The sequence below is a fragment of the Brachyistius frenatus genome, unplaced genomic scaffold (assembly GCF_029030835.1).
Source record: "Brachyistius frenatus isolate BFR_SWC_R1_liver_20210118 unplaced genomic scaffold, ASM2903083v1 Contig_91, whole genome shotgun sequence".
Taxonomy (NCBI): domain Eukaryota; kingdom Metazoa; phylum Chordata; class Actinopteri; family Embiotocidae; genus Brachyistius; species Brachyistius frenatus.
The window spans coordinates 270,001-297,500 of NW_027210690.1; the positions used below are offsets into that span (position 1 = coordinate 270,001).

The 27,500-nt window shown below is 45.8% G+C and overlaps 2 protein-coding genes across 3 annotated transcripts in view; both read left to right on the forward strand.

Moving 5' to 3' along the window:
* Positions 1 to 7,560, forward strand: part of LOC138627790 (protein shisa-7-like) — an 18,495-nt gene extending 10,935 nt beyond the window's left edge. For both annotated transcript variants that reach the window (XM_069710367.1, XM_069710368.1), the window contains 3 exons: positions 135 to 371; positions 5,482 to 5,869; positions 6,565 to 7,560. In XM_069710367.1, coding sequence (XP_069566468.1) covers positions 135 to 371; positions 5,482 to 5,869; positions 6,565 to 7,078 — 1,139 coding nt within the window. In that variant the 3' untranslated portion in view covers positions 7,079 to 7,560. The remainder of the gene's footprint in view (positions 1 to 134; positions 372 to 5,481; positions 5,870 to 6,564) is intronic.
* Positions 7,561 to 12,488: 4,928 nt separating this feature from the next.
* Positions 12,489 to 22,176, forward strand: LOC138627788 (zinc finger protein 865-like). Its single transcript, XM_069710364.1, has 3 exons — positions 12,489 to 12,563; positions 12,639 to 12,756; positions 17,388 to 22,176. The coding sequence occupies exon 3, from the start codon at positions 17,869 to 17,871 to the stop codon at positions 22,042 to 22,044; it is 4,176 nt and encodes a 1,391-aa protein (XP_069566465.1). The 5' UTR covers positions 12,489 to 12,563; positions 12,639 to 12,756; positions 17,388 to 17,868; the 3' UTR covers positions 22,045 to 22,176.
* Positions 22,177 to 27,500: the final 5,324 nt, after the last annotated feature.

Here is a 27,500-nt window from a genome sequence, read left to right on the forward strand (position 1 = left end):
CCTCCTTCATCCTCCTTCATTCTCCATCTCTGTCCTCCTTCGTCCTCCTTCATCCTCCATCGTCTTCCTCCTTCATCCTCCTCCATGCTCCATCTCTGTCCTCCTTCTCTCCCCCTCCTCCCCCCCTCCCTCAGAGCGTGGACCCCGTATGAACAACACCCCCCAGCTCTCCTCCGGTCCCAAACTGATTTCCAGCAGCGGCAAAGGCTCCGGCCTCGGCGGCGGCGGCGGCGTCATCGGAGGCGGCATGAGACACAACAGCAGCCACCCGTCCTTCTCACACTCCTTCCACAACCTGGCTCAGCTGCCGCCGTCCTACGACGCGGCCATGAAGCCCGAGCTCAGCCGCTACAGCTCGCTGAAGAGGCTGGGTGAGTTCACGTTCTCAAATATATACATGTATATAAATATATAAAACATACGCGGTTCATTTTTACACGTTCACGTCAAACTAACAGCACCTGTAGCTTCGAACAGATGATCCCGAACGTTCTAGTTTTCTCCTTTTGTCGATGCTGTTTTCTGTCGTCTGCTCGGATCGGAGAGTCTCGTGGTCTCGGGCAGAACGAGAAACTCTCCTTCAGCGTTATAAACGTCTCCAAATATTCAGTATGTTCCACTAAAAACTTCACGATATTCACCAAAATGTAAAATATGCCGCATTTGTTGGGAAATTTTGAGCAAAGAGCAGATGATTTAAGTCAAACTAAACTTATAAATCAACAGTAGATAAATTAGTAATATGGGAGTAAAACTGTTTTTGTTTTTTTTCCTCTATTTGAATCCATTAAAATCATGTGACTGATTTTAGAGATCAAAGTCGGGTAACCGATTAGATTCCTTTAAGATCCGAGGAGAAACCGTTTCTTATTGATTGAACAGGTGTTTTATGCAGGAATTGATTTTGTTAGAATTAGTTTTCAGGCAGATACTTAAAATCTGTCAAATGTTTTCTCTCCTTATGTGTTTGCATTCCTGCAAAAAAAATAAATAAATGCACATCATGACTCCTGGACAACCTGTTGAGAGAGTCACACCTCCAGACAACATACTTTATGTTGATCAGCTCTTATCTCGTCGGTTCTGACCAATAATACGAATAATACGATCTGAACTCTGCGACTCTCTTCCTTCGTTCGACTTCCACACAGCTGATTTTATTTCTTTCTGTGAACTCGCTTTGACTCGGCTGCGAAGCCGAATAATGATCTCGGCGGTGTCTGAATGTGTGAAGTGTTTCTGCTATAAAACGGGCATAAAATGCACCGTAAACAGACGGCGAATGAATGAAAGGGGAGTTTGGAAAGAGGAGAGGAAGGAGGAAGATGGAGACAGACGGAAGAACTGAAGGGGAGACGTGTGAGAGGAGGAAGGAAATGACCGGAGAAAAAAGAAAAGCATCGATGTTAATGCAACAGAAAACATGAGTGAGTCTGGAGAGAAAGAAGAAGAGAGCAATCAGGAGGGAGAGGAGGGAGGAGGAGGAGGAGGAGGAGGAGGAGGAGGAGGAGGAGGAGGCGGTGAAAAGAGCTGACTGGACAGATGAGGAGCGAAGAAGAAGAAGAAGGAAAAAGAAGAAGAGATATTGAGGAAGATGGAGATGCAGAGAGGTCGACGGAGCAGAAGGATGGAGGGAGGAGAGGAAGTGGGGGGAGAGATATGGGGGAGGGATGGGGAGGGAGATGTGGGGGAAGGGATGGGGAGGGGATTGTGGGGGAAGGGATGGGGAGGGGGATGTGGGGGAAGGGATGGGGAGGGGGATGTGGGGGAAGGGATGGGGAGGGGGATGTGGGGGAGAGATCTGGGGGGAGGGGGATGTGGGGGAGAGATCTGGGGGGAGGGGGATGTGGGGGAGAGATCTGGGGGGAGGGGCGTTGGCCGCCTGGTCCTCAGGGAAGAAAAGAGGTTTGAGAGGCAGCGGCTGGCAGCTCCTCTGTCTGCCTGTCTGTCTGCCTGTCTGCCTGCCTGCCTGTCTGTCTGCCTGTCTGCCTGCCTGCCTGTCTGTCTGCCTGTCTGTCTGTCTGTCTGTCTGTCTGTCTGTCTGTCTGTCTGTCTGTCTGCCTCTCTGTCTGCCTGTCTGTCTGTCTGTCTGCCTGTCTGTCTGCCTGCCTGTCTGTCTGTCTGCCTCTCTGTCTGCCTGTCTGTCTGCCTGTCTGTCTGTCTGTCTGTCTGCCTCTCTGTCTGCCTGTCTGTCTGTCTGTCTGCCTGCCTGCCTGCCTGCCTGTCTGTCTGCCTGTCTGTCTGTCTGCCTGCCTGTCTGTCTGCCTGCCTGTCTGTCTGTCTGTCTGTCTGTCTGCACCTCTTTCACCTACAACTGCAGAGGACTGCAGGGGGGGAGGGGAGTGATGGATGGTGACTACACAGGGGATAGTACATGTGTGTGTGTGTGTGTGTGTGTGTGTGTGTGTGTGTGTGTGTGTGTGTGTGTGTGTGTGTGTGTGTGTGTGTGTGTGTGTGTGTGTGTGTGTGTGTGTGTGTGTGTGTGTGTGTGTGTGTGTGTGTGTGTGTGTGTGTGTGTGAAGCAGTAATGAGTCCAGATGAGACCCCCTTTTCTTTTTCTTCTTTTCTTTTTTATTGTTTTCAATTCGATCATGGTGAGAAACACTCGACGAGACGACGCCCTGATGGCGAAGAGGTGTCCACTCGTCAGACACCGCCTCCCTTCGTCTTCTCATTCATAAAACGGCAGCAGTCCTGCAGCCTTTTTCTGGTTGTCGTCATCAAAAATAGGTTAAAAAAACAACAACCGTGGAGAAAGAAATCCCAGATGTTGCTCTTTTAATTCACCTCCCTGTTTTTCCATTTCCTGTTTTTCTGTCTCTCCTTGTTTCTCACCTTCACAGTGTTGCATGGAGACAAATTCATTTATAGACGGCTCTGTTTCTGCAGCACGCTGATTAGAAATCAGTCTGATATATTGAGGGTCCACACTTCACCAGATGAGTTCAAAAAACGGACGCAGATTTTGTATTTTATTAATAATAGTAGTAATAAATTAAATCGTAAAAAGGCACTTGGAGCAGTTTGGAGCAGGAAGTGACCATATTTGGACGAGCTGGGGGGAGGAGCCAGCGGTGGATCTGACGGATCTGATCGGAAACCTGACAATACTACGTCCCGCCCACCGATAGCTGTAACCTGACTGCACCACAGGCCTGTCAATCAAACAGACACGCCCCCAAAAACAGGTCTTCTTGAATCTTCTTTTCTAATGAATGAGGGATTATTTTCAGATGGACCTCCAGAAAACTAAGAAGAAGGAGTGACTTTAGCTAACAACACCGAGATAACTGATGGACACATTTTATTCACTTTGGATTTGATGAGAGAAGTTGAATGGGAGTCTATGGAGCCGGAGGCTTTTTGGAGCCGACCTCTAGTGGCACTCGCTGGTATTGCAGCTTTATTTTCAGACCCAGAAGCAAAGTCCACTTTTATATGCAGTCAATGGATTCAACTCAAAAGCAACATATACGATCTGTATCCGCAAAACTGATCAGAATAACATCTTAATGCAAAGTTGAAGGAGTCCGGCAAATGTAAATCCAGTGATGCATAACAAAGAAAAAAATCATCAGTCCTACAAGTTGAAAGGTCACCTGACTTCCACCTCTTCCTCAAAATTCAAAGTGGTAGCCACGCCCACCTAATTTGCATACAGAGTTTGGATAATATTGCAGACACAAAATTAAGATAACAAGAATGCATTTTAAAGACCAGACGTGAAAGCAAAGATCGAATGTCACTTTATATTACAAGTCTCCTGCAGTAGATACATGTTTTTATTTAATTTATTACCAAAAAGCCTCAAACATAGAGACATCACTTCCTTCGTGCTAAATAGTTTCATCGCCTGTTAACCAGAAACGAGCTGAACCTTTTTTTTTTAATTTTTTTTACATTTTATAAAGAAAAACAGCCTGAATGTCAGTTTTCAAACGGAGACTAAAGACGTTGCCGGTGCGGCTCTACCGGAGGGATCGCGGCCTTTTGAAGCAGCTCCCCGTACGGCGCTGCAGAAAGGACACCGATTAAAAAAAGAAAAAAGGCTTCTTTGTCTGCAGCTGGGGAGAAACCCTCGAGATAATTTGGCCTCGCTGGAGGGAAGTAAACGGAGAGAGAGGACATGAGAGGAGAAAAAAAACCTGAAGAGCAATGGGCGGAAACGGAAAAACAAAAGAGACGGAGACAAAGGAACAAACAGGAGGAAGAGGAGGACGAAGAGGAGGACGAAGAGGCAAGAGAGGTCGCTCGGGTAAAGGTCAGCTTTAAATTGGCTCTTGGGGAGCTGCTTCCATGGAAATGCTTTGAAGATTAAAGAGGCCGAAACGCTGCTGCGTTTCACCGTTAATGAAACTTTGTTTCCTCCTTCAACTCTTCACTCTTCAGTTTCACCTCATTTATCTCATTTATCTCGTTTATAAATATATATATATATATATGTTATAAATATATAATGTTATAAATATATATATATATATATTTTATAAATATATAATGTTATAAATATATATATATATATATAAATATATATCATTTACCGTCGTGTCCTCTTTAACCTTTATTCTTTTATACCTCATACAACATATATTATTATTATTATACATATCTCTCTCTCTTTACTTCTCTTCTTCCTCTGACTCCTTCATCTACATTTGATCTTTGATCTTTCTTTCTTTCTTTCTTTCTTTCTTTCTTTCTTTCTTTCTTTCTTTCTTTCTTTCTTTCTTTCTTTCTTTCTTTCTTTCTTTCTTTCTTTCTTTCTGTCTTTCTTTCTTTCTGTCTTTCTTTCTTTTGTTTTTCTATCAGTTTGAGACTATTTAAAATGAAATTATCAGTTGATTGACAACAAATTTCATTCATTCATTGTTCAATAAACCCAAAACAAAATAACAAACAGCCTCTGGTTCCAGCTCTTCTTCTTCTTAACTCTTTTTTTTATATATATATATATATTTATAACTTAAATATCTCTATTTCCCCCTTTAAAGTTTTTTTTCACATACAGGGAATTTGTCTGGGTGTCATGATGCATAACAATCAAAACTTATTAGTGATCTGCGGACCCTGGTGTGCTCGACGTGCAGCGTGCGAAGGTCCGCAGATCAGTTTTAATTTTTTTCTCGATCTCGTTCCTTATTCTTCTTCTTAAAAAAAGAAAAGGCCTTTTTTTTCGACGGCTTTAACATCTTCAAAAACTCATGAAAGTTGGTGACTGACTCGTGCAAAGCTTTGTGATGTTTGGAGCATCCTTTGACCTTAAACATCAACTTCCTGTGTCACGGTGAGACATCAAACTTTGCCGCACCGCCATGGCGACGCCCTTTGACAAAGTCGCATGAACTTCTGGTCTGTATAAATGAAATCACTAATCTAAACCACCTCGTTGTAGAAACGATCAACATATTAATTCATAAATAAAACAAGCGCTTCCTGTTGCGGCCTCATTCACATTTTGCACATTTTCTGTCTCCAAACCAGAGAAAGAGCTGGACGAGTACTCCAACTACTACTCCTCCTCCTCCAAGCGCCGCTCCAACAACGCCGCGCCCTCCTTCTACTCCTCGCAGCACCACCTGCCGTGGGGGGGCGAGTACATGCTGGGCTCCAAGAGCACGCTGCCGCTCCACGGCTCGCGGCCCCACCTGCACATGCCGGCCTCCACCCCGAACCCCTACCCGCTGCCGGGCCAGTCGCACTACACCAGCTCCTCCTTCGACCGGCCGCCGCGCCGCGTCCGCTCCCAGGACCAGCTGCTGGCGCTGGGGGAGGGCAACACGCTGTCCCGCCTCTCCAAGAACCAGCAACACCAGTACTACAAAGCCATGATGAACACCAGCAGGAGCTCCACGTCGCAGACGCTCCGCAGGTGAGACCGGGGGGGACGAGGTGGGGTCAGGTGAGGTCAGGTGGGGTCAGGTGAGGTCAGGTGAGGTCAGGTGAGGTCAGGTGAGGTCAGGTGAGGTCGGAGCAGGTGAAAAGTACCGAAGGGAAAAAAGAAACCAGATCAGAGATCTGAACGGTGTCGAAGAAGAATGAATTGCAGGAAGAGAAAATAAGAGCAAAGAGAGTCTGAGTTTGATGTTTAATGAAAGTCAAGAGCGGGACGGGTGCATTAAAGACTAAAGAGGCTGACGAGGTGACGGCATGCTGTTAAATTTACATAACAGATTCTGTTCAACTCTTAAACTTTTACCTTTTATTTTTTGGGGGAAATAATGTAAAATAAGTTCCACTTACTTCTTCTGGGACTTCAGTAGGACATGTCTCTAACAGGCAGGATTCATAACAACATTTATAGTATTAATTATAACAATGGTAACATATCTAAACCCGAGCAGCTCTGCAACCAAACTGAAGGACAAACATGATAAAAAAATGTATCTTAAACTTACATAACACTTCAAATCAGTGTACAAAAAACTGTATTTTGAGAAGATGAAGTAACATAGAATTTGTAAACAATGACATCATCAAATTATCTCCGTAAACTTCCACTAAACGTTGCTATTAAAAAAGTAAAGATGATATCCAGGTGTCATGTTGCATATCCGTGTCGTCCAGGTCCCACGAGCGGCTCCTGGTGTCCCCCGACCGCCTGGAGGACCGGCTGCTGGCGATGAGTCTGCTGATGGGAGGAGTCGACCGGGGAGGTGACCGAGGAGGAGGGGGAGGCGGGATGGTCCCCACCATGGGCCGGCTCAGCCACCACCAGAAGGCCCAGTCGCAGCAGAACATCTGCGTCACGCCGTCCATGGACCGCCACCACATGATCAAGATGAACTCCCACCCGACGCCGGGCCACGACCACGACCACGACCGCAGCTCGGCCGCCATGTCCGGGATGGGCATGCACGGCGGCTGGGACTCCCACGGGGGCCACGGCGGCGGAGGAGGAGGAGGCGGAGGAGGGGGTGGTGGAGGAGGAGGGGGCGGAGGAGGAGGAGGCCACCCCAACTCCCGGCGGATGGCGTTCGCCAACAAGAGGCAGAGCACCATCGAACAGCTGCACTTCATCCCCGGAGGAGGAGGAGGGCAGGGACTGCGGACTGGGAGTAAGAATGAGGTGACAGTGTGAGAGAGAGGAGGAGGAAGAGGAAGAGGAAGAAAGAGGAGGTGAAGGCTGAAGAGAAAGGAAGCAGCACGGCGGGGTTTTTTTTTTTCTCCGGTGGGAAGATGAAGTTGGATCTCAATCTGCCCTGAGAGCGAGCAGCAAAGAGGCCCCGCCCCCTTCTTAAAAACTAAAAGAAACCGGTGGATGACGACCGAAATCTCATCGGCCAATCGATTCTCTCCGTTTCACTTACGCCTGGAAAAAAAAAAGAATATTCAGCCATTCTTTGTCAAAGGGAAAACGAACGCCCTCGTTTAAAAGAGCAAAAAAGAAAAAGAAAGTAAAGGGCAGTTTAAAGGCTGCCGGGTTTCGCTGTGACTTTTATTGAAGGATTTCCACTGAGTCAAAATTTGTTGAATTCGTCCTTGTTTTATCGCGCCGTCCTCGAACGCCTCCGTCGGAGATTCATCCGTCTTTGTTTCCACCACGGATGACGGAGAGACAGACGGGAGGGAGGTGGGGGAGGTGGGGGAGGGGAGGAGAGGGGGGGGGGAGAGGGGGGGTTGCTTGTCTTTGTATTTATTAAAAAAAACAAAAAAAAACAGTATTTAACGCCAAATAAGTTGCTTTTGTATGAAATTAACCTGATTAATAATACGAATATTAACATTACTGAACCCTGTAGGATTCTTTTGTGTATACTTAGTTGAAAACCGTATGTAAAGGCTAAAGGCTGGACATGTGATCAGCTCTCGCTCGAGTCCTGATCGGACTATCAAAGTAAAAAAAAGAAAAACGTCGAATCGATCGAGTCGAGTGCCGACGACTGCCGATTAATCGCTTCGCGGCTCGATTGGCACGAGATCAAAGATATAAAGAAAAAAAAAAGCCATTGAGGGGAAAGAAACAGTACCAACATCGAACTGCTGCCATAAAGGTCCAGTCACACCAGCACTTCACCGGGAAATCGGCTGATTCCAGTGAAATCAGCTGATTCCAGTGAAATCTGCGCAATTTTTTTTTTTTTTGCGTCAAAATCTACTTTTAAACTTGAAAATCTGCCTTTTTTTATTTACCCTCCTGTTTCGGAGTATAAACAAATATAAAAAAAATTTAAAAAACATGGAACTGTTTGGAGAAAGCAGAAGTCAAAATTTGATCCTTTAGCGACCAGCTATTGAATTATTAAATGGAGTTGTTAAATAATTATTATTATATTATTTAAATAATTTTAAAAATCCCGAGAACAAAACGAGACTCGGCGAGTGAAGAAGTTGCGAGCGAGCCGCCGTTGGTGTGGCCGGGCCTTCGTCACGTTAAATCCACCCCGCAGGAACGTTTCAGCCGACTTGTACAGTGATTCTCTTAAAGTGGGTGTTAATCATCTATGAAACATTGTGCTGTGACCCTTCGCATAATAATTAGTACAACAAAGTTTTGAATCAGAGCCGACCTCACAGGGTAAACTTCTTTTTTTTATATATAACAACTTCTTTTGTCATCTCGACTTCACGGAGAGTCGAAGGTTGTTGTTTTTTTCCTCCCGTACGCCGACGCCGCCGCGCGTTACCTGCGAGTTCAGCTGCTCACCTCCTACGAAGGGGAAGGGGGGAGGGTGGGGGGAGTAGGGAGGGGGGGGGGGCGATGGACACTTCACACCAAGGGCTAAACCGACTTATCTTTGTGTGTCCGTGCTCTGTACAGCGTCTGCTTCTCATTTGGCGTGCACCATTTTCACCGATCAGTTTTTTATTTAGATTTGTTTTTCTTCCTTCCTTCGTCGAAAGAAAACTACGAAGGAATTATCGCGCAACACTGTTAAGATCGGGCGACCGTGACGACGTCATAGTTTGTGATTTGTTTTTGTTTTTGTTTCCCTGGCCGTGAGATGGACCTTCTCGCCGCGCCGGCCGGGTTTGACTCCTTCACGGGGTTGAAAGGGACTCGTGAGGCCTGTTTCAGGCGCTCAGCTTCCCCCTCTGAGTTGTATTATAAAAGACAGACATGATTGATTACTGAGCGAAGCTTCCTGACAGACCTCTTTAGTGTTTTAACAAAATGTGCTCACATGTTAATGGTTTATGTATTAAAAAACAAAAACAAAAAAAACACCAAAAAAATCCCCCTCAATGAGACGACGAAGTCCTGATTTTATTTATTTATTTATTTTTTTGGTCTTTTACTCAAATGTATGTATTTATTTATTTATTTATTTTTTAAATTTGTGAATTTTAAATGTGTAATCCTGGATTTTAAATATGAAAAAAAAAACAAAACTTTCCAGTCGAATTCGAGAAGAAAAACCTTTGTGCTCACGAGAAGAACAAAACGAGCTCATGCAATCAGAGAAAAGACGAACCGCACGATGATGTCAGAAGCCGGCGTCGGTGATGTCATCACGCTGACTCATGATGTCACGCGTCCGTTTCAATTTGCGATCGTTACGTGTTCATATCAACCTGGAATTAAATTTAAAGGCCTGGCGTCGTTTCTTTTTCTTTTTTTTAAAAACCCCAGACGGGAGCTTTTTTTTCTCGTTGAGCTATATTCACCAAAGTGAGGACACTTTTTTTTTTAATTTATTTATTTTTTTCAGAAAAATGTAAAAACTTTTAGCGAAGGCTTATATTGTGCAACAACAATCTGCAATACGGGCTAAAAAGGGAGGAGGAAGCTAACTGCTGTCAAGTGTTTCTGCTTCTTTGTTTTTTTTTGAAGTGTCAGCGGTTGTTTGCTGAAGTGGAGGAGAATCGTTGTGACTTTCCTTTTCGGCTTCGCGGTTTTCACAATGAAAACATCATTAACTTTTAAAGACAACGAGGCAAAAAAAAAAAAAAAAAAAAAAAACCCGGTGTAAATGACATGTTGTATTTTCAGCTCATTTTTCTCCTCAAAACCTTCAAAGGTCTGACACACATGTTGTAATCCACGTTCTCTCCTGATAAAAAACAACAACAACAACAACAACAACAGTGTGCCTGTATGTGTGTGTGTGCGAGCGAATATGTGTGTGTGTGTTTACCACTAGGGGGAGGAGGGGGGGCGGGGGGGTGGGCGTATTTGTATTCTCGAAGCTACTCTGCATACCTCAACTTGTATGATACAGTTATTTATTACATCCCCCCCTCCCCCCCCACCACACCCTCTTATATGTCTATTTCCAAGAACATCCAAACAAAGGTCTCACATGTGCAAACCCTTTTGTTATCGGTGATCAATTTTTGCGTTTGTAGAAATCATACTGTTTAAATTGATAATAACAATAATGAAAAAAATTAAAAAAAATCCCACTAAACCTCCATGTTGTTGTTGTGTGATTGAATTTGACGCTTAAAAAACCAAAAACAAAACATTGTCTGAAGTTGAGATGCACACGTTTGATGTTTTTGACATGAATGAACTGTTTTAGCTCCTGAACACACTTCGTTCCTGCTGCTTTCCATCTCGGTGACGGTGTTTTCTGCCTGTGTCTCTACACCGGAGTAACTTGAAGCTCCACTCACATTAACAACATCCGTTCCCTCCAATTCAGCACAAATCTCTAAATGAATTACAATTAAACTCTGGAAATAAAATAAAATAAATTACAGGAGTTCTGTGAACTTTAACCTGCTTGCATAGATTATTTCACATGGATGCACACAGTGGATTATAGATTATTGGGTGATAATGTATGTGACAAATGTGAGTGAAAGGCTCCAATTAAAGTGACTGAGTCTGTGGGACGTATCATAAATAAAAAATAAATATATTATAAAATCAAATGTACGAGATATATATATATATAAATAGTAACAATATTCTATTAAATAATATATAATATAATATATATCATAATAGTCTTCAATCTAAAAAATGTTCAGATTTACGTTTACTTGTTTGTTTGTTTTGTCCCCAAAGGAAGCTCGAGACTCATTGCGCATGCGTAAACACACTTGTGTCCCCACAACACGCGACAGCGTAAACAGTCAAACACACCCACAAAATACTGTAATCTTAATTTAATGCAAATTAGGCACGAGGCACACAGCAGCACGTGCATCACACACACACACACACACACACACGCACACGCGCGCACACACTCTGTAACGTTATGCAGCATGAGCCTAAATATCTTTAATTGACTAATTAACATGTCACACACTTGGTGTGAAAACACACACATTCACACACACACATTCACACACACACACACACATTCACACACTCACACACACACACACACACACACACACACACTGGCGCATGGGCACTTAATGATCCGGTGTCAGGCTGCTCTGTTATGGCTTCTTTTTTATTTTTATTTTTTTCAATGAAGTTCAAAAACGCACGCGCACGTACGCTTTCTCTCACGCACACACATACACACACATAAACACACACGCACGCGCGGGGTTTATTTATTTATTCATGAGCATCATGCTGGCTCGGACCCGTATTTTGCAAACGGAGGAGCAGGGGTGGATGTAGAGGAGCAGGGGTGGATGTAGAGGAGCAGGGGTGGATGCGAGGTGGACGTAGAGGAGCAGCAGGAGCAGCAGGAGGCGGCGGCGGTCGGTCGGTGGTTCGCGGCCGGACAGACGAACCTGCGCCTGGGCTCTACCCGGAACCATTATGCAGACAGGAAACTACCATTTTAACGCCAGCAGCAGCAGCAGCATCGGAGGAGCCGTCGTCCGCGGAGGGGGACACCTGAAACCGAGACGGGGCGGAGAGCGGCCGGCCGGGGAGGACGCGACGGGAAGACGCGACGGGGACGGAACAAAGGCGCCGACCGGGTGAAGGCGAGCTCGTGCGAGCGGGCGCGTGAGCGGCGGGAGAAGTCCGGGTCGGAGACAATGGACGTCGCGAGCCCGGCGGAAACGGAGCTGTGTTAGCGCGCGAGCGGCCGCTCCTCGGGCCGCCGGCCGCCGGAGGCCTTCAGTGATTTTCCACGGATGAAAAAAAACAGAAAAGAAAAGGGCCCCGCTGACAGGCAGCAGGGACGGCTCCGTGCCCAGGGAGCCGCGCTTCGGAGCTGCTTCTCGTGCCCCCGGACGTCGTCGTCGTCGTCGTCGGAGTTTACGAGGTAAAAACACAACACCCCCCCAAAAAACAAACAACGACAAACAAACAACAACAACAACAACAAACGGAAACAAACAGAAATCCGTTTCCAGCAGGAGTTCGCTGGCTAATGTTGTAGCTCCCGAGCTAACGGTGGCTCCGCTAAGCTGTTAGCTTAGCTTCATGCTAAGTAGCCAGAACACAACAACCTCCTTTTATTTGTTTGTTTATTTTCTGGAAGCGTTGTACGACCTGGGTTGTAAACTTAATTTTTAAAACACATTACGCGGTTGAGACTTTAGAAATGCAGCTCAAACGATGCTGTTTTATTTATTTATTTATTTATTTCGTCGGTTGACGGACCGTTAGCATTTCTTTTTCTTTTCTTTTTCTTTTTTTGGCAGGTAGCTAGCGTTAGCTGGCTAGCCCGGTGATTGACGGGTAAGCTAGCGGAGGTCTGGTGAGTTTTTTATTTTTTTATTTTTATTTGAATGCGTCTCGACGACCTGCCCGCTCATTCATGCATCTGTTTCAGGTTGTCGACCTGAAGTCACGGCGGAGGAAAACGGACTGTCCACCCCCCCTCCCACCTCCTCCACCTCCCCCGCACACCCGCACCTCCTGCAGGGAGCTGCAGACCTGTGGATCAGCCGGTAAGATGCAGGAGAAAAAAAACAAAACAACAACATGCAAGTCAAGTTTTGTTTCGTCCCAGAGTGGGTCACGTGTGCTCTGCTCGATCATATCAACAGTAAACAACTTTAAGTGAAGCTAATATATTTAAAAACAAACTCTCCTATCTCACCAATCGTTGCAAAACATTCCCTCCGAAATCTCCAGGATTCATCAGTCTGATTTATTTTACAACTTATTCTCCGGATATGTAAAAAAGCTGCTGCATACTTTTTATTTTTATTTTATTTCTTTTAGAAATGACGCTCAAATAATGAAGAATAAGTAACTTGATCACCAAAGAAACCTTGAATACAGGAGTTGTTTTGTTAGATGATTGAGTTGCTGCAAAAAAAAAAAAGAAGAAAACCTGGAGGATGCAAAGTACTCGTTAGTGAACGGGACAATAATGATCAAAAAAAATTGCACGGCTGTGTGCATCAGTTAAACCCACTCATACAGTGGTAAACATCTGTATTTACAGGGTGGTGTGATCATAAATGGCAGGACATTTCTAAAACCGCAATACTGAAGTAAACAAAGGGAGCAGGCAGTCAAATATATTATTATTATTATTATTATTGCTGTTGTATAATCAATTTTAGAGCGTCTGTGCACAGAAAAAAACCAGTTGTATGACAAGAAATTTCTGGGACCTGAAACTTTATTTTATGTTTCTATTACTGACGTTTCTTCAACGTCCTCTACTTCATAGGATGTCTGAATTGCATTTCCTTTTTTTATTTAATATGTTTTGTAAGATATATTGGCTGCTACCAGGCATTAGAAGGACTAATTAAAGAGGAATAACAAATGTAGTTGTTACAAAACCATCAAGAGCTGCCAAAACAGCTTCTTAACGTGTTATTGATTATCTGTAGTGATGTAGGACCTCTAAAAAAAACATTTTTTACTGTCATTAAATTACATTCAATTTTTAGTTTTTTGTTTTGTTTTTTTGTCGCAATAAAAAAGCTCACTCACTTCAGTTTTGGGTAAAAAATAAAAAAAAAAAATCAGATTTTTCTCCACAATGACCAAATAAAAATGTCATTTGGCCTCAAATTCCTATTCAATATCTAATATGAATTTATTTGTTTTAATGTTTGAGGGGGCAACAAGGAAGAAAATAATGATAACCATGCCATTTCTTTTCAGCATAAATACCACAATTGTGAATATTTCATGTTACACTGCTTTTCCTTCTCTTACGTCCTAGTAAAGTATATCATTATTATTTTTTTAAACACATTTAATGATGTCACGCTGTGCTCTACGGGGCAGTTTTCACACTTTTACGGATGTTTTATAGAACGATAATCAAAATAAGAGTCGGTCGCGGCCTCGTCTGGGTACAAATACCGGACTTGGTTTCTATTGCAGTGCATGTTTTTTGTTTTCACTGCTAAACATACCAGCCAGAAAAGGGCAGCAAACAAAATTACATGTAGTATAAAATATGACATTCGACAACAAGTATACTGCGAACTGTCGTTGTTTTTTTTACTCCAGCCAATCGGCGGCCAGTGATGCGTTCATTTGTTCCTCTTCTCGGGTCAAAAGGTCACCGATCAGTGAGATGAGCTGCTCGCTGAAAAATGAATTATATAACCCAAACTCTATTTAAACGTGTATTTTTAAATCTTCAGGTTGTAGTTCATTACATTGTTCGTGTTTTCTATATTTTCTTTTCCTGAACTTGGGTGCCTTTTTTTTTTAGTTGTGGCTGTTGATGTTATTTGACTGTTGTTGATCAGCAGGTTTGTCTTCCACTTAAAATCTGCATTTAATACCATTAATGAGGAAGAGAGCGCGCTCGACATGTTTTTACTGAGCAACACTGATTATAAATAAAACTTGTTCAGGAGAAAACTTTCACGTTGAGCTTTTTAATTTGGCTTCGTGTTAACGTCTCTGAATGGAGGGAAAAAAAGTTTGACGTGTTTCTGCTGCAGATGTCGCCGATATTTATCCAGTGTCGTATTTCTGATATGACAATCAATCAAATTTGTATTTGTGTCGCACTTTTTGTCCATTTCGGTGCTGTTCAAAGTGCTTCACGGATGATTGACAGGCCGATAATAAAACCGACGGTACCAAATAGATAAAAAGAAACCTTTAAAAGTGAGTATAATAAAAACTAATATGTCTAAAAGATCCTCTGCTGCCTGATCCAACCAGCGTTTCTCTGTTTCTCAGCATCCTTGAAGGATTTTCATTTAGTAATTACGAAGATGCTTTTATTGCCCGGCTTTATCGGAGAGGGTTTTTATTTATTTTATTTTTTTGACAACTGTTTTCTTAATTGCTTTCACTGCGTGTCTGATCAGCCGGCTTTGTGTACGCTTAGATTAGGACCTCCAGCCTTTGAACACAATCACACAGTCAAGAATAACATTTCCAGATTCACAAAAAAAAGAAAAGCAGCTTCACGCTTACATTTCCTGAAGAGCTTCTTTAAACAGAAACATCTTTATTTCACAATCTCAATTATTTCTCCTTCAGGTTTCTGGTTAATACTGTAAGAATACAGGAACATATTCGGGGCTTTAAACGGCACGTCGCCTGTATTTCATGCTGATTTTAGCATGAAGTCATTGCTGCATTTATACACAAAACAAAATAATGAACTGTATAAATAGTGTGTTGTTTTGAGTGTCCTCTGCCGCTCCGCCAGGCTTCAGTCCTGCACACAGATGTGAGCGCGAGGACGTCTCTGGTTTCCGTCTCGGGGGAAACTCCTTCATGACAAGAGCCAGAAGGAGGTCAGAGAGAAGAGCACATGAAAAAAAATCAAAATCAAAAGATGTTTCACGGAGCGTCTTCGTCGTGACGAAATGTGAAAAATTTACTGCTTTAAGTTTAAAGTTTTAAAGCACTTACGGCTTTAAGATAAACATTTTTTAAATATAATTAACTAAGGTTACAGTTGTGTTTACTTCTTGTTGGTGTTTGGATCTAAAATTGTGCTTTAAAGACTTAAATAACTATCTAGGGTAATAAATTAAATTAAATAACTAGCGTATCGATAAGAAACGATTCTGCTGTCAATAATTCGTTATCCTGCTCATTTTATCGCACGACTTCTGTCTGTGAAATTAAAACAATCCCCGTATGAGCAAATTACACTCTCATTAGAGTTTTGAACCAATAAGCAATTTATCTTTTTATTTTTGCCAAAATCAATGATAAAATAATCGTTTAATGTTATCACATCTTTTTTTATTTTTATTTTTATTATGTCTTTATTTTATCTACCAAATTATGGAGAAAAGTATAGATAAAATCCTAACAATACCCAAATCCCTGACAGGTGGAGGTGTTATTATTCTTTTTTTTTTTCACCGTCAGGCGCTTGTTGACAAAATTGCTGTCTGTTTTTGAAACTCGTATTAATGACAATCTCCCTTTTTTTTTTTTTTGAGATTATTATTATTTATTTTTTTTTTTCTATCTGGCATTTAACAGTGTGTGTTGGCGGTGCCGGCAGGCAGGCGGCCATGTTGTCCAGCAGGAGCTGGACAGGAGTCATGAGGCGTTTAGGGACACCAGCCGCTCCTCTGCTGGCAAACAGGGCAGCTAATTAAGTAGCGAGTATTGTTAAAAGATTCATCTGCATATAATATCTATGAATGTTTTTTTAACCCCCAGCCAACAGTCCAAAACACAAAAACACTCAGTTTTCAGTCATTTAAACCAACCAGAGGTTTTAACTTGAATTATTAATAATCGAAATAGTTGCAGTTTCATTTCCTCTCGTATAATTTGAGCTGACGTTGAAGTGCGTTACGTCTGTCGTCACATTAAACAGGATTTGTTTCAAGTTTCAAGTTTGTTTTCGAGTTCTTGATTTCGATGTTTAGATTCTCTTTTCAGCCTTTTTGCCAACTATTGTTTCGATTAACGCAGAAATAAAACTACAATCCGGATGGACAAACGCGTCCGCAAGGAAGATTTCGGAGAGTCTTCGGCAGCTTGCTGGGCTTCGGGTTCGCTGGGTTCAAGCTGGCCGACGTTAAAAAAGGAAGTTGTAAGGTACAAAAAATAAATTAAAAAAAAAGCACCTGCTTCAATAAACCATCAACTGCAGAACTCTTTCTAAGATTTCCACAGTTGTACAAAAATAACCGCGCAACAGCTGCTCGAAGCCTCTGAGTCGGACACACTTTTATTTTTAGCCTCCCCCTGCCCCACCTCCCCCCCACAAAAAAAAAGAAAGAAGAAGATTTGGTTACAGTTTATTTTCTTCGTGAGTGAAAGTTGCCTCTCTTTAAAATAAAGCCCTCGTGAAGTGGAAACGGCTCGGTTTTTAACAGGAAGTGAGGACTTTAGGTTCTTGTATCAAATTGTCCCCATAAATTACCCGGAAGAATAATCTGTTCTGAAAACATTTATTTGTCCTGCTTAGATTGAGTTCGGCCAAATCCCATCGCTTCGAGTTGTTTATTCGAGAAGTTCCTTTTTTGAGCTATTTCAGCATCCGGAGCTTTGAGGCACCGACGGCAAGAAGAAGAAGAAAAAAAACAACCTAAAAGCAATAAACTGTTGCTGTTTAGTTGATCAACCCGAAGACTCGCTGACATTATCCGGTGTTTTCTTCTTGTGTCCCCAGGCTCCCATCGAGACGGGACCGAAGCGATGGGTCGTCCTCCGATGAAATAACTGACACACTCTGCTTCACGGGACTGCTGAGCTGACTTTAAAAAAAAGAAAGAAAGAAAAGAAATCACCTTACGGTTATGGAACACTTAAAAGAAACACTACAGACTGCTTTTTTTTTATATATATATATATAATTTAGTATATTGCCTATTTATGATCCGTTTTTTTTTTTTTTTTTATAAGATCCAACAGAAGCACTTGAAGGCTTCACTCTCGCACGGAGAGTAAAAGTATTAGTGACACGTTCATGTGAGAAAATCGAGCATCGGCTCCTGGTGGATTTACAGTGGCTTATTGACTCTGAATCTCTGGGAAACTCCCCCAGACCTTATTAGTCCGCTAAGGGCTCCCAGCTGTTCCCGGCTGCCACGGACTAAAGTGCTCGGTGGTACTCGTGCCCCCGAGACACTTTGCCACCGCTGCGTTTGGAGATGTTTCAATTCAGCAAGTACCCCATGGACATTCTGGAGATGCTGAGTGGGCACCAAGCCCACCAGTTCAAAGGCCTCGGATTAGAGCGGCAGCTGAGCCACCAGCAGCAGGTCCAGCTGCAGCATCAGCAGCAGCTGCAGCAGCAGCACCAGCCCTCCGCCGACAGCTCCGGGAGCCTGCTGTCCGGCCTCGGCCTGGGCTCCCTCCAGAGCTCCCGGAGCAACGCCTTTGCCGACTCCTCGTCGCTGTTCGCCAAAATGAGCGCCCCGCCCTCCTCCATCTCCCACCAGAGCCAGTCGTCGTCCCACAGCTCCAGGAAGTCGAGTAAGATGAGCGGCAGCGGGAGCTCGTCGTCGGGGTACCCGCAGTTCCTGCGGCCGTTCCACCCGGCCGAGGCGGCGCTGGCTCAGGAGCAGCTCCACTCCGGGATGGGACGCTTCGACTTCAGCGGGAGCAGCAGCGGGGGCGGCGCCGGGGTCATCGGAGGGGTCGTCACGCCGGCGCCCCCGCCTCCCCCGCTGCACCCGGGACTCTCGATCCCCCAGCCCTCCTCCGGCCCTTCCTCTTCCTCGCCCTCCCCCTCCACCTCCAGTTCGGCCTCCAACAACCCCTCCGCCAGCACGGCGGTCCCGTTGGTGGGCCAGTCCGACCCCCGCAGCCTCCACCAGCAGTTCAGCTGCATGCTCGCCGCCAACCAGTACTTCCTGTCCGGCGTCCCCACCAACAGCAGCCTGGAGCAGTTCCTCGTCCAGCAGGGCACTCACAACCACTTGGGCCTGGGCCTCGGCCAGGGGGCCTCCGAGTCCAACTCGGCCCTGGCCCCTCCCCCCGCGCTCCACTCCTCCCACAGCCACAGCCACGCCGGTCCGCCACCGCAGCAGCAACAGCAGCAGCTGACCCCTCATGCCTTATCTCATCCACACAGCCACACTCACCACCCGCACCCCCTCCACCCGGCCCCCCAACCAGCCCCTCTGGGCGGCTTTGATTTCCAAGGCATTCCAGTCCTCTCCTCCAACCAGATAGCATCACTGATGCAGCAGGAGGCCGGCCTCCCCCTCCCGCTGCCGCTGCACCTGTCGCTCTCCAAAGACGACGCCGGCAAGTCCGGAGACAGCTCGTCCACGTCGGGTTCGGGCAGCGGCGGGAGCAGGAGGAAGAAAGCGATGGCGGGCTACCTGCCTCAGAGGAAAACGGAGGGCAGCAGCCACAGTCACAGCAGCCACAGCAGCAGCAGCGTCACTAACTGCCACAACAGCAGCTCCAGCGGCCACAGCCAGAGCTCCTCGTCGGGCCTCGTGGGAGGAGGATCGGGGGGCGTCGGGCCGCAGCACTCCTCTCTGCTCTCGTCGTCCTCGCAGCAGTCGTCCTCCACCGTCTCCTCCTCTTCGTCTGCCCCCTCTTCGTCGAACTCCACCTCTGTGCTCGTAGCCAACGGCAACCAAGCGCTGTCCAAATCCCAAGACAGTCACAACAGCAGCTCGTCGGGGCAGCCCGAACCAGAACCCCTCTACCACTGCGGCGAATGCGGCAAGACCTTCACCCACCTCTCCAGCCTTCGGCGGCACCTCCGCAGCCACGGCTTGACGCCAGAGAGCCAAAACAGGAAGTCGGACTGTAACTCTCCGAGCCCGGAGAGGATATTCTGCTGCGGCGAGTGTGGGAAGAGGTTCAAAAAGAGGGGTCACCTCATCCAGCACAGCGTCACCCACTCGGAGAACCGGCCTTTCGTCTGCAGCATCTGCCAGAAGTCCTTCAACCGCCGAGAGTCGCTCACGAGACACGAGAAGATCCACGACGAGAAGCCGTTCCGCTGCCCGGCGTGCGGCCGTTGCTTCCGCGAGAGCACCTCGCTGCTCAACCACGCCGCCTCGGGCGCCTGCGGCAAACCTCCGCGCAGCTCCAAGAACCGGGGCGGCAGCTCGTCCTCCAACCCCGGCAGCAGCAAAATGGGAAGCGGCGGGAACCGGGTGGGGATCTCCAACAACGGGGCGGGGATGGCCAACGACAAGTACGCCACAGACTATTCCCGAAGTCGCTACCAGAACCAGTCGTCCTACAGCGGCGGCGTCGAGGACTACCGACGGTCGGCGCCTTCGTCCCTGTACTCCTCGGAGGGCACGTTAGCCGGCGAGATGACCAACCAGACGCTCCGCAAGGCCCCTCTAGCCCCGACTCTTCACCCCCACCCGTCGAGTCAGCAGCAGCCGCACCACCACCATCAACCGCAGCAGCCCCACCTCCCCCTCTCCTCCCTCCTGGACGACTCGGAGGACGAGGTCACCAGCAGCGCCATGTCGGCCATCGCCGCCGCGGCCGCCGCCTCCTGCGACATAAACACGGAGAGCCGGGAAGGAGAGAGGAGGGACATCATCGGAGGGCTGCTGGGGGGGTTGGGGTTTGGTAACATGGGCGGCCCGTCGTCCACGTCCGGCCTCAACGGCTCCACCATGCCCCTCACCCACCCCAGCCAGCCCCACGCCAAGCCCAGGAGGCCGAGGAAGCCCCGGGAGAAAAGGGACCCCAACACCATCGTGAGACGGAGGAGGAGCCCGGCGCCTCCCGGCGACGGCTCGGAGAGGCCGTACGGATGTCAGGTCTGCTGCAAGCGCTTCAGGAGGGCGGAGACGCTGCGGCGGCACAACCGCGTCCACACGGGGGAGAAGCCGCACGCCTGCGACGTCTGCGGCAAGATGTTCCGCGAGCCGTTCCACCTCACGAAGCACCTCACGGTTCACTCCGGACAGAAGAACTACAAGTGCAACCTGTGCGGGAAGATGTTCGCCTACGCTCAGAGCCTGGTGAGACACGGCAAGCTGCACAGGAAGGGCGAGATCGACAACCAGGGCAGGAGGGTGAAAGGCGCCGCCGCCATCGGTCAAGTCGCCAACACGGGGACGTCCGACTACTTCTCGTCCTGCTCCCAAGGAGAGAAGTCGCCGACGTCCGGCACGCCGTCGCAGAGGCTCTACACCTGCACCGTGTGCTGGAAGTCCTTCCGCCACTACTTCCACCTGACGGCGCACCAGCAGACGGTGCACGGCGGCGGCGTGGGTCTGGAGAAGTCCTTTCGCTGCGAGGTCTGCGGCAAAGCCTTCGCCTACTCCAACAGCTTAGTGCGGCACAAGCTGTCTCAGCACGGCATCGACCGCAGCGGCCAGCGCGTCAACCAGAACCAGCCGACGGGCTACTCGCCGCTCTACTACGACTCCGGTTCAGGTCCCAACTACACGGCCCCGTCCCACATGCAGCCGGGGGCTTCTGGGCCGCAGCAGCAGCAGCAGCAGCAGCAGCAACAGCAGCAGCAACAGCAGCAACAGCCGCCGCAGCAGCAGCCGCAGCAACCGCAACAACAACAGCAGCAGCACCCTTTTCACTACCGCGCAAAAAACTTCCAAAAGCGTCATGGACAGACAAGAAAGCACCGAAAGAAAAAAAGGCGCGTTGTGATCCACAGCATCATGAGAGACGGAAAGCTGGTGGGAGTCCCGCTGAGTAAAGACACCCGCAGGAAGCTGCTGATGCTGAGGAAGAGGAGGGGCCGGCTGCAGGCGCAGATCAACAAGAAGAAGCTGCTGGCCCAGCTGAGGGTGAAAAGCGGGGCCTTGAGAGTGAAGTCGTGGTCCGGGGGCGCCGTCCGAGTCACGGGACTCACCTCCATGGACGTGCCCATCAAGCGCTTCCCCTGCCCGATCTGCCCGAGCACCACGTACGCCAAGCAGGGCTCCCTGCTGCTGCACCACGCCGTCCGGCACCCGCCGCGGGTCTCGGGCCGCCACGCCCGCCTGCGGTGCCAGGTGTGCGGGCGGCGCACCGGCTCGCTGCACAAAGCCTTGAGACACCGAGGCCAGCACCTGAAGCAGGCCGCGTTCCAGTGCCACAAATGCCGCCACCGGTTCTGGAACGCCGGGCTGCTGACCCGCCACAAGTTCTCCTGCCGGGGGCCCAGCGGTGGGTCGGCGAACTGGGCGCTGCTGAAGATGAGATCCCCGCCGTCATCTCACGAGCAGTCGGACGCCGGCGACCGGTCACCGGTCCCGGTCCCGGTGACGGTCCCGGTCCCGGTTCCGGCGACGGCGACGGCCCCGGTCCCGGTCCCAGTCCCGGTCCCGGTCCCGGTCCCGGTTCTGGTCCAGCCCGAGAGATCAACAGTTCTGACTGAGTACAGTCAGTAAAAAAAACAAAAAAACAACAACAACAAAAAAAAACTGTTTTCTAGACTAGATTGTTTTTGATGTTTATTTTTTTTAAATAATCCAAGAGGTGAGCGAGAGTTTAGTGAGTTTTTAACACAACAACCGGAGGGAGGGGGGCAGGGAGGAGGGGGGAGGTTAGTGTAACTACCCATAATGTCCCCACCACACCCACTCACAACCCTGACTGACTACGGGTGGTGGGTGAGTTACCGTGGACTCCATCCAGCACCTCCTTCGGTGCCGTCGGCCTCCTCCTCCTCCTCTTCCTCCTTCTTCTTCTTCTTCTTCTTCTTCCTCGAAGCCGAAGAGACTCCAGACGACACGAATCTCAGTAGCATCCGTTTTTATTCTTCAACTTCCACACTAGCAGCAGAAACCCGGATCGGGGAAAAAAAAAACCTATCGTAGAGGTACCTCAGATACCAGTTTATTTTTTCAAATTGTTTTCACGTTACTCTTCAGTTTAAACGGTTTTAGTCCTCGTCTGTAGCTCTGTGTGTTTTATTTGTTTTTAAAACCCCCTTCGGTGCAGAATCTCACCTTTTTCTTTTTTTTCTTTTTTATACTGAGATGATATTTGCCCTTCAAGATTAAATTTATCTTTTAAAGAAGAAAAAAAAAAAAAAGAAAAACAAATGAGAGAAATCACGAGAAAGACTCGTAGGACGGTAAAAACAAAAAAAAAGGGTTGGCGGAGTCGCCGAAGGTTTCACCTGGTTCGACTGGAGTGACTGAAAAGGAGGAAAAAAAAAAAAAAAAAAAAAAGGAGTTTAAAAAACAAAAGGAAACAAAAAGAGGAACAGGAAAGTGTTGGTGACCTTGTTTTTAAATGTACACTACTTTTGTCATTTTGTAAAGAGGCGCTGTTGAAGAGCGAGCGAGAGAGAGAGGAGGGGTAAAAATAAAAACCCGACTCCAGCTGTTTAATGTGTTCGGGATTTTAAAAAGGACAAACAAATAACCGGAGTGTACTGTACAATTCGTATTATATTTTATTATATATTGATTATTTGCTGTTTTTTTTTACTCCAAGTATCATTTTCTTTTATCATTGTTGGTATTGTACGGGTGGGAGGGAAACGAGTCGGGACTATCTTTGTAAAACAGCGGGATGAGTATATGTGTCGATGTGATATGCCCCCCCCTCCCCCTTCAGCCCCCCTTTTACCTGCCCCCCCCCCCCTCCCATTCATTCACACACTTATGCCCCCATTTTTTGTAACAGAAGCGTGTACACATAGTTCATTACTTAGGTCCTGTCCAGACGTGTTTTTTTTGTTGGTTTTTTTTGTAAAACTAAAACATGTAATATTATTACTAAATTACTATCCTTTTCTTTGCCTAAAAAGTGAGTTGTTGAAAACCCCTCAAATCAAATAAAAAAAACAAAAAAAACAAAAACAAAACTGAAACGTTACGTCCGTTGTCGGCCTTAAAGTTTGTTATTTAAATTGATGCGTTAAATTTTCATCTCTGTTCGGGAGGAGAAACAAGATCTTGTTCAAACTTTGTGGGATTATACGACTTTATTTTGCAGCTTTCGAAAAAAAAAAAGTTTTTATTTTGCACTTATGTGGACAGTCTTTAAAAATAAATCTGAATTTCTGCATTTCTGACTCCACTTATGCTAGAAGTTCATCGTTATGAATCAATTAAAAGTCTGCTCACTGAACATAATTAGGACGGTAATAAATACCAAATTACACTGGAAAGTTTTTGAAAATAATTATGAAAACATTCAGAAACTGCAGCTACTTAATTCAGGAAGACTTTGGTACAAAACTGGACAGAGATTCATGTTTTAACGGGTTATTGATATTTTCACTGTCATCTCTATGAATTGGACATAAAAAAATGAAACATCCTCATCCCTGATTTTTTTTATTTTGTTCCGTTTAAACAAATTAAAGATAACGATCAATGATTCATTCTCACTTTCCTCCTGAAAAACAAACTGTTTTTAAAGGTCCAGACTTGGAAAAACATTTTCTCGCGTTCGTTAGCGTCGAGTCGCTAATTGTTACGGTTGATTAAAAATAGTTGTTTGTGTTTTTTTGTGTTGAGGCTGGAGAAAATAACGTAACGCATCACGATTAACTTTAATGTATTGGCATGAAGTTGGAAAACATTTTGTTTTAATAAGTTGCTGTTATTCCAACAACGAATGTTGTTGTTCAGAAAACACACAGCTGTGAAAGTGTTTGTTTATCCCCCAAAAAAAGGTATAAATGAACTTCTGCTGTAAAAACACTGATTTTAATGACGTGAACTCTCAAAATGCCTCAAAAACAAAATCTGCATCTGACCTCCGACCTGCTTTCACACAATCGACCCTCTGTGGATGTCTGCATGCACACTTCCTTCCTACAGGGACCCTGAAGTGGCCTCATGTAACCCCCCGCCCCCCTCACACACACACACACACACACACACACACACACACACACACACACACACACACACACACACACCTCCCTCAGCACCACCACCACCACGGGAGGACGGCCTTTCCGAGCGCTCCGGTTTCAGATGCATCAATGATGGAGCAGGTGTGGTGCACCTGGAGCGCGCTCTCATCAGGTAAGCTGTTCACGCTGTCCTGGGTACCCAGCTGCACCCCCCCCCCCCCCCCCCACCTGGTCTCGTGTGCACCGGCACGTGGCTCACAAAAAAAAAAAAAAAAAAAAAAAAAAAAGTCTGGGTGATGTCATTTTATTTTTTTGTTTGTTTTCTGCAGCTTTGTGGCGCCACTTTTTTATTTTTTTATTTTTTTTCCTGCCGCGTTACCAACAAGCGGCCACTAGATGGCGCCATTTAAACGTCCTTAAAAAGATGCCTGCTTGAGGAAATCATCCCATCGGGAACTCCTCATGAAAACAGTTCCTGATGCTCGCCACACACACACACACACACACGCACGCACGCACGCGCACACACTCCTGCTTGTGTGTGTGTGTGATTATTTTGGCCTTTTTAAACGAGTCGCACATTCCTGTCATAAACGTGACACCCGACAGGAGGAGCAGCTCCTTCTTGTTGCAGCAGCTGCATCTGATTCATGAGGCGGTCACATTATTATCAACAGGAAACACATGCTGTGGTATTTTTATTTATTTTTATTATATGATGTTCATTCATGTGCTGCTGTTAAAAGTTAATTATCCATTTTAGCTCCCCTCTCCCCCCTCTCTCCCCTCTCCCCCCTCCCCCGAGGCCTGCATACAAACTACGTGATTAAAATGAACCAAAACATGATGTTATTTCAGAGGAAAACACATTTGGAAGATTTATTTTATACCGAAAGACCTCAAGTATATTTCAAACTGTAGTTTCTGGACACATTTTACATGATAATCTTTAAAACGAAGGTAAAACGGCATGAAATTAAAACAAGCCTGTAACCGTGAGGTGTAAACAAACGGAGAAATAACAGTAAACATCAACGTTAGTAAAGACAATGATCAGCTGCACAAGGCAAGGAAGAAGCTGTCGGGTAACATCAGACGTTTACAAAAATATGTAACTCGAAATAATTAATGTGGAAATAATGAAAACTATTAATGATGTTTAACAGTCGGAAGAACTTCTCAGATACTTTAGTATAAATACTAGAAGATATAAATACTGCATTCAGTAATCCTGCAGAAGTAAAATAAGTATTGAAAGAGAAACTCCTGTCAACAAGTGTTAGTTTTGAATTATTTCCTTCTTTAATTGAATTTTTAAAACGTTTTAATTTAATCTTTATTAATGACATATTTACTGTGGTTATTTTTGTATTGAATGTAAATAATTGGACTTTACTGTTTACTATAAAGAAGTAAACATGAAACACCTCCTCCTCCTCCTCCTCCTCCTCCTGCTGCTCCCCCCTCCCCTCCCCCCTCCCGTTCCAGACGGCCCGTCACGCGGCATTGGCATGGGGGAAACCTGTGGGCGGAGACTGTGACCTATTTTTAGCCAATAGGATCCCGAGAGCGGCAGCGAGTGACCTAGATTTAGCCAATCGCAGCGCGGCAGAGTCGCCGGTAGGCAACAGTCGGCGCGTGCGGTGTCCATGTGCTTCTTTTGGTGTCGGAACAGCGCGAGGCAGACAGACGAACAACAAGAAACGGCTCGCGCTTCCTCTTCCGGTTCTTCATAGGCATTTTTTTACGGGATTCAATACAAATGTACCCACGTTACATGCTATTATTTAAAACTACAGCAAACAGTTGATGTCTAAGTAAAAAAATAAATAAACATATTTAAGGAATAAAGGGTTTTATTGTTGTTTTAAAGATGGAGGTGTTTTATTAGCAGTACTTTAATGTCCCGGGTCTGGACATGTACGAGATCAGGTGACTTTAAGGGCTCTCACGTGATGTTTGCTTTGTGTGAGCTTGTTTATTCTGACATCACATGTTCCCGAGGACGTAAACATCCCGACGTTTCTCTTTTACAGACTTTAAAATGACAGCGTGAGAGAAGAGGAGAGGGGCGGGGCGTCCGGGGGGCGGGGCGTCCGGGGGGCGGGGCGTCCATCCAGGAAGGAGATCAGATCAGGGGGAGGGGGGCCGCAGCGGACCCAGCGGCGATTCGCTATTGGCTGAAACTGCCAAGGAGGCGCCATGTTTTATGTAGATTAGTGTTGCATTCAGGGAAAAACGGAAGGAATAAAAACAACGTGAATAATACCTGTTGTTAAACAAAACACAACGATACGGCATCGGGATTGATCCTGTTGTCAATAATGACATGAATAAATCAATAAATATAATTAAAAGTCTTTGGAGACAGTTTAAAATATGCGTGAATATAATTTTTGCACCCTAACTGGCATTTTTTTTTCTTTTCCACGTCATTAATTTAATTTAAATACACCTGACGCACATCCAAAGCAAATGTTATAACATCATCCAAAATGTGCTTTAAAATATAATTTTTGATTATTATCTTACATAATTCAACCTTGTTATTTACTTTGAGAACTTTTCTTTGTAAAATACGATCTGCCGTAATGTTTGTGACAGTTATGAATAAGTTTAGTTATAATTATTATCAGCTGCTCAGAGTCTAAAGTAAGTAAACACCGTAAAATCTGGAAATGTCGGCGTTTCGTTTAAACTCTCCGGATACCTGAAATTCAAGATATTCCTCCGGTTTTGAGGTATTTCGTACCAAAATGTGACATTGAACCTTTAATGTTGGTATTTTTTATTCAACATTAAAACGTTCTCTGCATGAAACAAATCATTAAATTCGACTAAAACATGAAGTTCAGTAACTTTTTCCAGAGCTTTCGACCCCTGCAGGACGTTTGCTCTGTTTCTCGGTGAACATCGTTTTCTATTAAATTAATTTGACATATAATGTAAAAAAAACAAAAAAAAACAACTTTGATTTAACATTGATGAGTAATTGACCACAAAACAATCAAAAAGAGGCACAAAATA